The sequence below is a fragment of the Aotus nancymaae genome, unplaced genomic scaffold (genome assembly GCF_030222135.1).
Source record: "Aotus nancymaae isolate 86718 unplaced genomic scaffold, 86718_ANA_hifiasm-v0.15.2.pri h1tg000004l, whole genome shotgun sequence".
Classification (NCBI taxonomy): Eukaryota; Metazoa; Chordata; class Mammalia; order Primates; family Aotidae; genus Aotus; species Aotus nancymaae.
The window spans coordinates 1085302-1099171 of record NW_026988415.1 but is presented as its reverse complement, the minus strand read 5'-3'; the positions used below and the strand labels follow the sequence as shown (position 1 = coordinate 1099171).

Below are 13870 nucleotides of genomic sequence, written 5' to 3'. Positions count from 1 at the left end.
CTGCCTTTTCCTGTGGTGCTGACATTCCGTCTTCTGACAGCTCACCGCGGTGGGGCCCTGCGAGGCGGGTCGGGGGAGGGGAGCTGCCTAATGAGGTCTGGCTTCCTCCTCTGTCGGTTCTTGGTGCTGGCGTCCACAGGGCCTTGACTGCGTCTCTTTCTTTAGATTCTGCTGGTTCACAAACTGGATGGCCACAACGCCTTCTCCTGCATCCCGATTTTCGTCCCCCTTTGGCTCTCGTTGATCACGCTGATGGCAACCACATTTGGACAGAAGGGAGGAAACCACTGTATGTACTCAGCATTTCAGAAGTCCTTGGGGTGTGTCTGGGTAGGTGGGAGATCGCGGTCTCTAGGAAGGGATGTGTCCCCCAGGGTCCCACTTTAGAAGCTTGTGTGGGAAGCGAGGGCTGAGGAAGTTCTGGGACCTTCCGAGGGCAGGGCATGCCGTCACCCTGGTGTTCTACTGGCCTGCACCGGGACTTTTCTCGCAGTGCACGCTGCCAATAGGTAGGACCAGGCAAGGCAGGCAACCTCTCAGAGAGCCTATTCCCTCCTCTGCAAACTAGGGATCAAGATAGATTCTTCCCAGGCCCGTGACGGTTTGATGGGAAATCCACATCTCCCACCCGAACCCTGGGATTCATCCTAGCTCTGCGTTGGCCCCTCTGCCTCCCCAGTGTCCTTGCTGCCATCACCCGAGTCTTGTCTCTCGTGCCTTGCTAGCTCTCTCTTCCCCTCCACCTGCTCGCTGAGGCCGACACTTCCAAAATGATCTCTGCAGAGGGTGCCTTCCTGGTGAGGCTGTGAGCTCCATGGCATGGAAGCCCAGAGCACTGGCCTTCCAAAAGCCAGTGGGGTTGGAGGCAGGGCCTCACTGCAGCCCAGCAGCCCAGGCTATGCTTGCTGCTGATGCCTCTGCCCTCCCGGGAGCAGGGAGGGCCTGCACCAAGCTGACACTCCAGTGGTGTACAGAGAGGAAGAGTGGGACTGGGCAAGTGGCTTTAAGGTGGCTCCATGAGTTCGGGCCCCCGCCTGGCCAGGATCCACACGTGACTGCCACCCTGGCAGATTCTGGAGGGTGACGGAAACCCTTTGCTTGGATGGCACTGTCATCCATGAGTTTTTCCTGGGTGGACAAGATTAGTGGAAGACACCATGGCCTACGCACCACAGGTGTTTCGAGACTCACTGGAGCAGTGGTTCTCAAACTTGGGCGCCCAGCAGAATCCCAAAAGGGTCAGGAAAAGGGGACCTCTGGAGCCCACCCTAGCCCGACTCACAGTTGCCAGAGAGAGGTCTGGGCTGAGGCCCAAGAATGGCATCCCTAACAAGTCCCGAGGGACGCTGTCCCTGCTGGTCGGGGAGCCCCACTCAGAGAACCACGGCGCTAGGGTTTGTTCTTCTCCTTCATTTTGGGTACTCAAGCCCTGTTCGGGCTTTGTGACTCGGGCGTCTGGATACAGTGTGTGACGACGACGTTTAGGAGTGAAACTTCTCGTTATGGAAAGAAAGTTAACGGGAAGGTCAGTTGAGCCTAGTGTGTGAAATAAAACATTCTTATTTTTCAGGGTGGTTTGGTATTCGCAAAGATTTCTGTCAGTTTCTGCTTGAAATCTTCCCATTTCTACGAGAATACGGAAACATTTCGTACGATCTCCACCACGAAGATAACGAAGAAACCGAAGAGACCCCAGTTCCGGAGCCTCCTAAAATCGCTCCCATGTTTCGAAAGAAGGCCAGGGTGGTCATTACCCAGAGCCCTGGGAAGTACGTGCTCCCACCTCCCAAATTAAATATCGAAATGCCGGATTAGATGCCACTTCCGGGGACAGAGCTTAAGTGGACTGAGACGTGCTCTCTCCACCTTCCTCTGCCCCCTCGTTCACCCCACAAAGCAGAACCAGAACTGGAGCCGGGTCTCCAGGTACGTCCATCTCATGCCTTGTTTGCATCCAGCGCCTGTCAGCCACTCAGCACGACGGGATGCGGAAGTGGCAGGTGACAGGGGCGTGTGCCAGCAGATGTGGATGCCGGGAAGAGTGTGAGAACAGGCGCGGGATTTCCGTCCATCTGGGAGGGGCTCCAGGTGCTCCTCTTCCCTGTGGCACCCGCCGGGGAATGGCTGCTCACCAGGCCCTCAGAAGGAACGTCTGTTTACACGGTGCTGAAATCCCAATGAAAAGCGTTGTTTAGAAATGCCTTTCTCCACAGGGCTGACTTCCCGCAGCTCACTCAGCACTCCCCGGTTGGTCGGGGCTGGCGTAGTCAGTAGGAACTGGAACCATGTCTCTGACGCACCACGTGTTTAGACACAGCACAGTCCTTTCTTCTGTTCCTACTGTGGGAGTAGTTTCTCTTTGGGCATGCTGACAGCACTTTTTCATAGCCTCACCGATGAGCCCTTTCTATGGGAGTGACTCCATGCCTGTATGCAGAGTATTTATACAAATATGTTAGCATCGTGATATGCGGTGTTAACCCCTAGTTCTGTATAGCATATTCTGTTAAAGTATTTTTTTACAAGCTTGTGCTGCAGGCAGATGCCTTCTGCTGCAAAAGTGGATGCCCGTGGCACACCCATCCAGCCCCAGCGGGGTGCCACAACCCCACAGGACATTGCCACTTCTGCCCTGGAACTCATGCAGGTACGCAGTAGCTGCTACTGTCTGAACAGCAACGCCAAGCCGGAGACGCTCCATGCTGCTGCTGACGTTCTCAGAGTAGTGGCTAGCCGAAAACCCAACAAGCGCGACTCGAAGCCGGAGCACTGGAGAATGTTGCCGAGGGCAGAAACGGCCACGCGGGTCACATCTGTGCGTGGGGAAGTCTCAAGCTTCCCTCCTGCCAGCAAGAAGAAGGCTTTGCGGTAGGCACGGCGGTTTGACGTGTGCGTGCAGTTTCTTCAAACGCTGCAGGTTCCTCCATGCGTCAGAGGTTGCAAGTTTAACGTCCTCCTGCCTGAAAACAAATAGGTTCTTCCCTGAGAAGAGGCTGAAAAAGAGCATTGATCTTCTCGCCCAGGAGAAGAGTGGCGTTTCAGTGCAGGCGACTGCTCACCGGCCTACGTGGGGCTGAATTCAAGTCCGCTGCGAACACAACTCTGCCCCTGGCACTGGCGTCCAGCAAGCCTGTTCTCTTTGGGGTACGGGGGTACAGAATGGTTTAGCCCTTCCAGCTCAGTGTGTAAAAAATGTAGCTAAAGCCAGTATTTTTGCTCTCTTAAGCTGTTCAATAAACCGGCTCCTCGTTTTACACGTGCACGATCTGTATCTTATTTGCTGGATGGCCCAGGAAACTGGGATGGTCCTCTCAGCCAGTCTCAGAGGAAGCAAATCTCTATCTGGCACAGGCAGCCGAGCGAGGCTGGCGACTGCAGGGGCACAGTCTTTAGACTGAGTCCTTCTTCAGTGCGCAGCTCTCAGGGGAATATGGGGTGGAGGGAGGAAGGAGGGGACGCCACGGAGATGCCACCGTTGGCTGGGCTACGCAGTGCCACAATTGTTACCACTTAGGAGGCTTTCTGGAGTGTTCCTCGGGTGCTAAGAGACAGTCTGCAGCAGACACTGTCCTTATACTGCTCCCGGTCCTCGTTTGCTGCCCGGTCATGTCAACAGCTGAGGACTGCTCACGCTGCAACAAAAGGCTCTGTGATTTCTGACTCTAGGCTTCTGCCTGAACTGAAACTCAAGTGGAGTTCAGCTCATGACTTGCGGCAGTCGACGAGGAAATCCACCCGTTGCTGGGGCCGGAAGGGTTTTCAGTCGTGTAGGCAGCCAGAGGCCACAGGTGGATTCTGCTTTAGGCTCATGAGATTTCGGACTTGCTATTCAAGAAAATGCCTATTGAAGTGACAACAGTAGCTATGACCCAACTGCCGGGTGCCTTGCTAGCTCCTACACGGCCCACAGGATCCTCACAGCCCCGGGAAGCAGGTGCTACTACTCTTATCCCCGGGAGGAAACGGAGGCTGAGCGAGGTTAAGTGATGACGTGCCCAAGTCACACAGCTCGGCAGCGGCCAGGCCGAGACACCAGCATCGGCAGTCTGCTTGCAGAACCCTCACCGTCATCCCCTGAGCCAGAGCGTCTTGGGCCCTGGGGTCAGGATGTCTCAAGTGTGGAGGCATCACCGGCTGGTGACAGTCTCTGGAAGATCACCGAGCTCTGTGCCCACAGTCGAGTGAAGGGAGTCTGTGGAGGGGTGGCCCTGTGTGTGTGGACAGTGTGTTACACAGACACTGCTTCGGATGGACGCCTCTCCCGTGACCTCCTAGCGTCACATCCCAAAGGAACCACTGTTGCGGAGGTGGACCGCTGGGCACAAACCCATGTGCGTTTCTCTGGAGACACTGGCCAAGGAAAATGACACATGCTCGAAGGCCAACAGCCACATGCCCTGCCACGATGTGACTGCAAAGACCCGGGGTGTCGAAGGGTGTCTCTGCTTGGTGGGGGTACACGTGCAGGCCGAGGAAAAGCAGGAAGAAGTCCGCCTCCAACTGCCCACCGGACTGTGCGGCAGCACTGGGTGGTGGGACAGTCAGCTAAGCCATTTGCCTAAGTGGCCATCGGCCATCTGCGTCCTGGGGACTGACAGTGTGGGTGTGTTCGGAGGACCTTTATGGCGCACATTGCTGCCTCTGGCTAGGACAGGGTGGAAAGGGTGGCGTGGCTACAGCCTGGCCCATGGGCACCTTCCTACCCTTGGTTCTGTGCTTCAACGTGTCAGTCATGTGCTGGGGTCTGTGGTCCCATGACTCACATGGTGAGCTCTGACCTTCCTGAGTCAGGGCTTTGCTGTGGTTCTGCCTGACCCCAGGAGCTCTAGGACAAGGGGACCACTCCAGGTCTGCACCTAAGGTGTGGCACGGCCCCTCGACACTCCTGTGCGCTGGTGTCCTCTTTTCCCATTGAGATGACTGTGAGGACCAGAATCTGCACATGCAGGTGGGCAGCTACTTGTCTGCCTTGGCCCTTTATTAGATAACTTGCTGGGCGTGTGGTGATGTCACCCCCAGGCAGTCTGAGCCCCTTTGTGATGTCCCGGGGCTGGCTGCCTGACTCCCAGGGGGTGCCGCTGGCCACACTGCACTAGCACGTTTGCCAGATGGAGGACAAGCCTTCATTGAGTATGGCTCGCTCTGAAGCAAGGAATCCGAGAGGACAGGGACACAGCTCGGAAAGGGTGCCTTTTCCTCCCCGATTGGACTCAGAGATCTACCATCACCCAGCGGATCCTTCCCGAGCCCGGGACTACCCGGTGTCCCCCGGGAGCCCTGACTTGAGGATGCTGCTGGAAGAAATGGCTTTCCAGTCCCTGGTCCAGGAGGCTTCCCTGAGAAGGCCACGCCCCGGCGGTGACGTCTCGCCCCAGGGAGAAGATAATCTCCTCCACCTCGCCTTTCCGCAGAAACTGTGGAGACTGGCCCACAGCAATCAGTTTTCTTCCATCTGTTGGGATGACGGTGGGACTTGTCTGGGGATCAATCAAAAACTCTTTCAAAAGGAGATTCTCGAAAGGGACGTCCCGGACAAAGTTTTTGCCACGGACTCGCTAAGCAGCTTCCGTCGCCAGCTGAACTTGTATGGCTTCCGAAAACTGTGTCAACGCACTTTCAGGACCCTCACCGGTATTTTCCCCGCACAGCGGCCAGTCTCCATCTTGAACAAGGTAATGAACGACAAGCCTCTGGAGGGGCTGAGTCGGGGGGCTCTGGGGCCTGTGTGGGTGGAAGTCCCAGGACTGCCTCCTGGGAAGTGGGCGACCTCGGGCGGGGTGTGTGGGGCCATCACTGTGGTCCTGTGTCCCCCGCTGGGTGGAGGTGACATGAACCAAGAGTGAATGTGGGCAGAGGGCTGAGGATGGTGCCGGCCCCTCTGGAGTGGATAAAATACCACAGGAGCTAAGTAGCCGTATCTGCATGTTCCTCTACCCGGGGCCAGTCGTGTCATCTGGGGGTTGCCGTGCTCCCCTGACTCCATAGCACTTTACCCTGTGAAGTGAGCAGGCGGCGGGGAGTCTGGTATTTGTACCACTGTCCCCCTGGCTGGTGTCTGGAGAAGTGCCCAAGCTGAAGGGCGCCCGTCACAGAGGGCGCACAGGCTCCTGCTGCCCTTGGTAGGTGGGCCCCTGGTGTGGAAGAGTCAGCGCCCGGGTACTCCAGCCCAGCTGGGGTGCATTCTGTTGCCAGCTGACATTGCGTGCGGGAGGCCCAGAATCTTCTTCCCTCCCGGTCTGCAACTTCGAAGACCCTTTCCGCTGGCCGTGGACACCCTAATTTGCCATTTTGAGGCTTCTTCCGAGACGGAAATGCTCGTCACAAATCGGTAGAGCTTGACGATGTGAACACGAGTCCCCAGCTTCTTTTGGGGACTGGGACGTTCTCCAGAAGGGCCTCCTGGGCCAGTAGAGTTCTCTTGCACAGGGCCGTAGATGCTTGGTGGTTGCCGTCCATCCTTGTGACTTGCAGTTTCCTTTTCTTTAGTTAAACTTTGACTCGCAGTTACAGTTCTACTGCCATCCCTACTTTCAAAGAGACTCCCCTCACCTCCTCGTGAGGATGAAGAGAAGAGTGCGCGTCAAGTCTGCACCAAGACAGGGGAAGGAGGGCCGGCGAGGAGCTGCGGAATCCCACTTGGCACCAGCAGGCACCGAGCAACAAGATCACACGTCTCCGAGTGAGAATGAGCAGGTCACACCACAGCATCAGGACCGGGCCGGTCCCAGCAGCCAAATCAGGAGTGGCTGTGCTCCACCAGCCACTGCTGTGACGGCGCCCCATCCCGCCGTGGCGGGTGACAACGCTCCAGTGGCCCAGCCGGCCGGCGGGTGGTCGGAGGGCAGCCGGGCTGACGTGGCTCCGGTGGCAGCTGTCCCTGGGCCTGCGGCACTGCCCTTCCTCTGTTTCCCCGGATCTCCCACCCGGATGAATTCCGACGGGCCTGTGGTGGCCCTTCCCCCGGCGCCCCCTGGGACCCTCGCCTTGGAGACCACAGGACACCCTGCGCCTGGCATGCCGCCCTTTTGCCGTCTCTGGGTGCCGTTGCCCCTAGTGGCTGCTGTGGCTGCACAGTCTGCTGCCTTCATGGCCACGTTCCCCCATCCCCCAGCTCCGCCCCACCATTGCCCTGACTGCCACCACATGTCACAGTGCATGCCAGCTAGCCATGTGCTCCGGGCGTACCCAGACGACGCAGACCACCACACATAGAGGCGAGCATTTGGGCAGAACGTGTGCTGGTCAATAAACGTGTCAGGAAATGGGTAATTTTCTGACTGCACAAAAAAGTCTTCACGGTCTCCGTCCTTTTTCTCTCTTTGCAGTCGAGCACCCCGCTCCGACATCTTTTGCTTGCATGGTAGAGACTTCGGTGTAATACCCCTTCCTGGGAAAATGCCCCGGAGATATGCAGCAGGTGCTGGGTTTTAGGAAGCCCCTCAGACGCCCTGCCTCCACTCATTAAAAATTACCTGGAGCCGCCCGCTGAGTGCCATCGTGGTGCTGGCATTGCCCGCCGAGGGTTCACAGTGACACTGTGTCGCTGGCCGTTCCTCGTCGTAGCGGTGCCTTTATATGACAGGACCTTCACCTACATACAGACGAGAAGAGATCACGTCTGGCTTTGTCACTGGGTTAAACAGTGCCCTTGTTAGTTGTGGAGGTGACAGATACTACCAAGGAGTCCTACGGGTTTGCACTTTAGAGGCTGCTCATTAGTGTCCCGTTGACAGGATTTACGTTCGGCTTTTATATCTGTACTGGATCCGGTGGGCGTTTTTACTTCCTTCCTTGATATCCCCACCACGCCCCCACCTTTTCGTTCTTTCTTTCTCTTTCTCTTTGTCTCTTTCCCTCCCTCCCTCCCTTCCATCCTTCTCTTTCTTTCTTTTGGAGCCCAAAATTTAAAATACATCATGTTTTAACTTAGGAAGCAGCCTTTTCTGATCACTTGAGGTGTTTAACTTAGAACACATGCCGTCATTGACAAACCTCTTTGACTGAATGATCAGAGAAAATAGGTTCAAGTTCTTACCATAGACACAACTGGGCACAGACGTCAAAAGATCTCCAAAATCAGGCGTGCAGAGAGTCCCAACACCCACATGCCAGAACCCAGAGGTATCCCTTTCCCTGATTTTTAATTGGACAGTAGGTGGCAGAGTCCTGCGAGAAGTGGGAGGAGGCTATAAGGGAATGCAGACATGGGAATGGATTAATCCAGAGTCCAGGCCTGGTCCGCAGGCGGATCTCCCTGTCTTGGCCTGCTCGCTTACAAATGGGTGCGAATCACATTTCATCACTTGTGAGCTCCTTAGCTTCCAAGCAGCACAGTTTTCTCATGCGTTTCTTGGACTTCATACACATGCCTCCAGAGTTTGAATCATGCAAAGATGCTGCTACTTAAAAACCTCTCCTACAAACTTACGCCCCTGCGATCCTGGCTTCCCTGTAAATCTATAGGGAGAGATGCAGATTTGCAAAATGTGGTATCGACTTATTTGCTTTAGAAGAAAAGCCTAGAGATACTGTTGGTTGTCAAGACTAGGGATGTTGCTCCTGGCATCAAACAGGTAGAAAGAATCCAAGGATGCCACTAACCCTGCTACTATGCCCAGACCAAACCCCCACACGCCTCCCCCCACCGCCATGCAAAGAATGGGCCAGCCGCAAAGGTCAACACTGCCATCCATGGGAGAGAGACCCTGCCTGTGCAAGAACATAACCTGCATCCCTCCTCTCTCAGCTTTTCTCCCTGGCCTCCCACGAGGACTCAATTTCCAAGGCAGGGCTGAGAGAAAACAATTCCTTCTCTTCCCTCCCAGATAGAAACAGCACTCTAGAAGTTCAGGTAAATACGATGACGAAACAAGGTAAACCTGACGGTTCAGGTAATCATGATGATAGAATCAGGGCCACTCATAGGAACTTTGCCCCAGAGAGGCGATTGGCTCTTGAAAACACCTGATTACAGTATCAGACCATTTGGAAGACTCAGCAGCTCTCACCAAGCAGTGAAATGGCAGGTGGCAAAGAATCCTTGCAGTTACTTTGCTCCTGGCTACATTTCTTGTATTTAAATCCTGAGTTTCTTCCTTTAAGTTCTCCGTTCTCTGGGTAAATTTTAAAAACCCAGTTAACAGTAAAGCGGTGCCAAGCATTTGGACCAAACCTGGCTTAGCGTGGTGTCGTGACTGACCCTCCTGGCTACTTGAGTGAGTGAGCTCTCCTTCCTTGGAAGAAATCAAAGCTGAGCTTGCTGTGAACCGTCGTGGGGATGGGAATCAAAGATCTGCCAACTGCCAGGCTGGCCTGGTGGTGGCCCATAGCCTGGGTCTTTTCCAGACACCCCATTCCCCAAAATACAACCAGGTTCTTTGGCATGAGGACAAGGTGCAGAGCCTGGGCCCAGGTTCCCAGCATCCAGCCGGCGGGAAAACCTCCAAAACTGGTCTTGGGAGGAAAGGAAGGTCCCGTACTGCCAGTGAGACACCCCACCATACAGACCAGGCCCTGGAATCAGGAGCGGCGAGCCATGCCCCCTGGGGCCCTGGAAATGCCCTCACCCATGAGTCCCTTCCCTGCGGGAACCATCCCGGCCTGAGCTGCTCTCGGGGGCGCAACTTCTCCACCACCTCTGTCCTCCGTGTTGGTGCTGGGATTCGGCAAAGGGAGCTGGGGGCCGGCCATTGCAGGGAGAAGCTCTCACAGGTGGAGCTGGAACCTGGGCGAGTCACACTGAGTCACATTCCTAGCCTCACAGGAACCTCTAAGGGCAGGCACAGGGCAGCCATGGACCCACCTCCTCCCTCCCCTCCTCCAGGTGAACAGCCAGAGCAGACGGGGACTTGGAACCTAACCAGCCACATGTTCTTTAATCCCCATGAGAAAACCTCATGGATTTTGCACAAAAGATGCCCTTCAGAACACTTGGGAAGAAATCACTGGGGGCGGTGGGGGGACTCTCTCCTTTTCCTGACTGTGGTTTGACCCAGGGGTCAACCAGAGTGTTCAAGGCAATGTGCACTGTGTGCATGTTGACTCTTGCAAACCTAAAAGCCCCACACACCCACCCTCATTCCGACCACCTTTCTAAACATTAGAGACTCCACCTTCTTGCTTTACTGAGTGTAAGGCGCACAAGTGAGGCGTCAGCACACCAGGGTGACAAGAAGGTGAAGCACTCAACCGGAGGACAAAGGCAGTAGACTAAGCAGAAGCAGTGCTGACTTCTGGATAAATGTGAGAAGGTGGCTGATGTGGCTTGTTGGGTTTGTGGGGCAGTCGGGCTTTGGGGACACTCAGTTGTGTGGGGCAGTTGGGCTTCAGGAGTGCGAGGGCTTCTGGGGTAGTCGGGCTTAAGGGGCACTTGGGCTTGGGGGGCACTCAGGGTTGGGTGGCAGTCAGAGACCTGTGGGGCAGTCAGTCTCACGGGGACATGGGGTTTCTGGAGCACTGGGGCTGGTGCGGAAGTAAGTCTTCTGGGGCACTTGGTCTTGTGGGGCAGTGGGGCTTATGAGGCAGTCGGGTTTGTGGGACATTAGGGCTATGGAGGGGAAGCCCTAATGTGGGACATCAGGCTTAGTGGGGAAGCTGGCTTCAGGACCACCCGTGCTTGGGGGGCATTGGGCTTCTGGGGCACTCTGGCTTCTAGAGCATTAGATCTTGTGGGGAAGTGGGGCTTCTGGAGGACTAGGGCTTGCGGGGCAGTCAGGCTTGTGGGGCACTCGGGCTTGTGGGGCAGTGGGGCTTGTGGGGAAGCTGGGGTTCTGGAGCACTACGGCTTGAGGTATAGACAGGCTTGTGGGGATGTCGAGCTTTGGGGGCATTTGGGCTTCTGGAGCACTAGGGCTTGTGGGGTCATCAGGCTTGTGGGGAACTCAGGCGTGTGGGGTACTGGGGTTTGTTGGTCACTTGGGCTTGGGGGTCAGTCGGGATTTGGGGGCAGCTGTCCTTCTGTGGCACTGGGGCTTGTGGGGTTGCTGGGTTCGTGGGGCAGTCAGGCTTTGGGGGCACTCAGGCTTTTAGGCCATTTGGGCTTCTGGTCTGGGGCACCAGGGCTTGTGGGGCACTCAGGCTTGTGGGACCCCGGGGGATGACTGAGGGCCCCTATCCCCAACCCCACCCTTACTCCGTCAGGACGTGGTTCAGCCCCTTCTGTCAAGCCAGGGAAGCCCCAGACCTGGAGGCCGGATGTGACGTCACTGACGTGCGCACTGCGGGGTCTGAGAGAAGGGAGCGGCTTCCTTCTGAGGGGCGGCTTGATACCGGCGGAGGGAAGCGGGCCCAGGCTCTGTGAGGAATCCAGGTGAGCTGCTGAGGGAAGTCTGAGGACGCCCCCACCCCAGATAGAGGACCCTGTAGGACCAAGGGCCATCTCTGCTCCCAGCCCTGGACCACCCGGGGCCGACCCAGGGCAGACTTGTGAGGTTGGGCCGCCCCGCTCCTTCCGCCGCTCAAGCTGCTGGGCACTGTGGAATGAGTTTGGTGTGACCAGGGCAGAGCTGCTTAGGAGAGGGCAGGGCCCAGGCTCTGCCAGGCATCAAGATCAGGACCCTGAGGGAGGGCTGAGCTCCCGACCCACCTCACCGGGACCTACAGCCCCAGGATCCCCACCCCCATCCTCAGCCCCACTCTCCACCCCGCCCCACCCCCAACCCTCCGGCAGCAGAACCTGTTTCTGCCTCTGCTGTCAACCGAGGGAAGACCCAGGTGACTGGATACAAGGCCCGTGACTTGCACACGGCGGGGATCAGAGAGTAGTGAGGGCCTCGCTCTGAGGGGCGGGTTGATATCGGCGGAGGGCAGCGCGCCTAGGCTCTGTGAGGAGGCAAGGTGAGAGGCTGAGGGAGGACCCAGGACCCTCCCACCCCAGATAGAGGACCCCAAGGAATCCAGCACCGCATCTGCGGCCAGCCCTGGACCACCCCGTGGGGGCGGATTCCTCAGGCTGGGCCAACCCTCACCACCCCTGCGCTTAAGCCCCAGGGGACTCTGGAGTGAGCGCTTGGTGAGACCAGGGCAGGGCTGGTTAGGAGAGGGCAGGGTCCAGGCTCTGCCAGGCATGAAGATCAGGACCGTGAGGGAGGGCTGAGCACCTCCCCACCCCAAACCCGACCACCCACCGTGACCTACAGCCCCAGGTTCCCCACCCTCATCCTCACCCCCACTCTCCACCCCCAACTCCATCCCACCCCCAAGTCTCCCACGGCCGAATCCGTTTCTGCCCCTGTTGCTAACACAGGGAAGCTCTGGGTGCCCGGATGTAAGGCCGCTGGCCTGGACGCTGGGGATCAGAGAGTAGCAAGGTCCTGGTCCTGAGTGGCGGCTTAAGATCAGCAGAGGGAAGCGGGCCCGGGCTCTGTGAGGAGGCAAGGTGAGACCCCGAGGAAGGAGTGGGGACGCCCCCACCTCTGATAGAGGGACCCAAATAATCTAGCACCACCCCTGCTGCCAGGCCAGGCCCACCTGTGGGCAGACTTCTCAGGCTGGGCCACCCTTTGCCACCCTGCCGCTTAAGCCCTAGGGGACTGAGTCAGAGCTTGGTGTGACCAGGGGAGGGCTGGTTAGGAGAGGGCAGGGGCCAGGCTGTGCCAGGCATCAAGGTCAGGATTCTGAGGAATGGCTGAGGTCCCGTAGAGGGAGGCTCTGCCCTTGCCGTCAGCCCTGGGAAGTTCCGGGCATGGCGGTCAGGCAGGCGGATCCTGATGTCTGCAACCTGGGCTGACCGAGAGAAGGGGCTTGGTATGGTTAGCATGGCCACGGGAGAACAGAGGGAGGGCCCAGGTCCTGCTGGGAGACAAGGGAGGCCTGAGGGAACCCAGCACCCCAGGACATTGGGCCCACCCCACCTCCATCTGAGACTGAGATTCCTCCTCATTCAGTTTCGGGAATCCGATGGATAGAGACTCAGGTCTACAGAGGGGTGGGGCCCAGCCCTCTAGGAGACCAGGGAAGGAAGAAGAGGGAGGACAGAGGGACCGTGGAGTCCAGAGCAGTAGGGATCTCGGCCTGGGCGATCCAGGGCACGCTGGCCGCATGTGGTGCGTTCTGGCTTGGGGGGTCGAGTGTCAGTGGGGACAGGGCTGTGGTATGAGGAGTGGGGCCTCAGGTGAGCAGAGGGAAGAGTGTCAGAGCCGTGAGGAAGGATTCACCAGACCTCTCATCCCAGAACTAGGAAACCTGCCCCTGCCATCAGCCTTGGGAGGCCGCAGGCAAGACCGTGAGGAAGGGAAGTGCCCCCGCCCCACACTTTCTCAATGAGAGTCTCAGGGGGAAGTTGCCCCTGATCTGCAAGACTCATCTCTGGTTCAGCAAAATGGAAGGGGCCAGACCCTGTCAGAAGTAAAGATGACTATCTAGAGGACACCCAGATCGAGGAGGCCCCCTGAAACCCGCTCCTTTGGTCAGCCTTGAGTATCTCATGAATGAGTGACCATGTGGTGCCCCCTCACTTCTGACTCCCAGGTCTCAGGGAGGTGGGGGCCTTGTTCTGAGGGGTGTCCTCAGCTCTGCAGAGGGAGCCACACCTGGTCAGCACAGGGTGAAATCCAGGGTCTTCCAGGAGTGACGGAGCGGAAGTTTGGTGAGCACTGAAGGTAAGAACGTACCTGGACCCTCCCAAAGCAGAAAGGACCTCACAGACACTGGCGTCGCCTATTCTCAGCCCCAGGTGGCCCCAGGCAGGAATGGCATGTGGCATGCTCTCATTTCTCTCACGTGGTTGGGGGTGAGAGGTCTCAGGGAGCTGAGTACCTTGCTCCCAGGGGGATTAAACAGAGGGATCCACACCTGGTCAGCAGAAGGAGGACTCCCAGGATCAGCAGGACCCAAGGTGTGCCCCCTTCATGAGGAATGGAGGTACCCCCAG

General features: G+C 57.4%; 2 protein-coding genes across 6 annotated transcripts in view; both read left to right on the top strand.

Annotated features, from left to right (window-relative positions):
- TMEM185A (transmembrane protein 185A) overlaps positions 1-3260 on the top strand; it is a 33422-nt gene extending 30162 nt beyond the window's left edge. For all 5 annotated transcript variants that reach the window (XM_012467124.3, XM_012467120.3, XM_012467122.3 and 2 more), the window contains 2 exons: positions 166-289; positions 1571-3260. In XM_012467124.3, coding sequence (XP_012322547.1) covers positions 166-289; positions 1571-1815 — 369 coding nt within the window. In that variant the 3' untranslated portion in view covers positions 1816-3260. The remainder of the gene's footprint in view (positions 1-165; positions 290-1570) is intronic.
- Positions 3261-3358: 98 nt separating this feature from the next.
- On the top strand, positions 3359-7576 carry HSFX2 (heat shock transcription factor family, X-linked 2). The gene is made up of 2 exons (XM_012467118.2): positions 3359-5672; positions 6487-7576. Exons 1-2 carry the CDS (start codon positions 5109-5111, stop codon positions 7210-7212), a joined length of 1290 nt encoding a protein of 429 aa, XP_012322541.1. The 5' UTR covers positions 3359-5108; the 3' UTR covers positions 7213-7576.
- Positions 7577-13870: the final 6294 nt, after the last annotated feature.

Excerpts from the sequence above, each read along its gene's own strand:
- HSFX2 (XM_012467118.2), top strand. The coding sequence starts at position 5,109 with ATGGAGGACAAGCCTTCATTGAGTATGGCTCGCTCTGAAGCAAGGAAT. Across the intron at positions 5,673-6,486 it reads CAGTCTCCATCTTGAACAAG|TTAAACTTTGACTCGCAGTT; the intron begins GTAATGAACGAC and ends CCTTTTCTTTAG.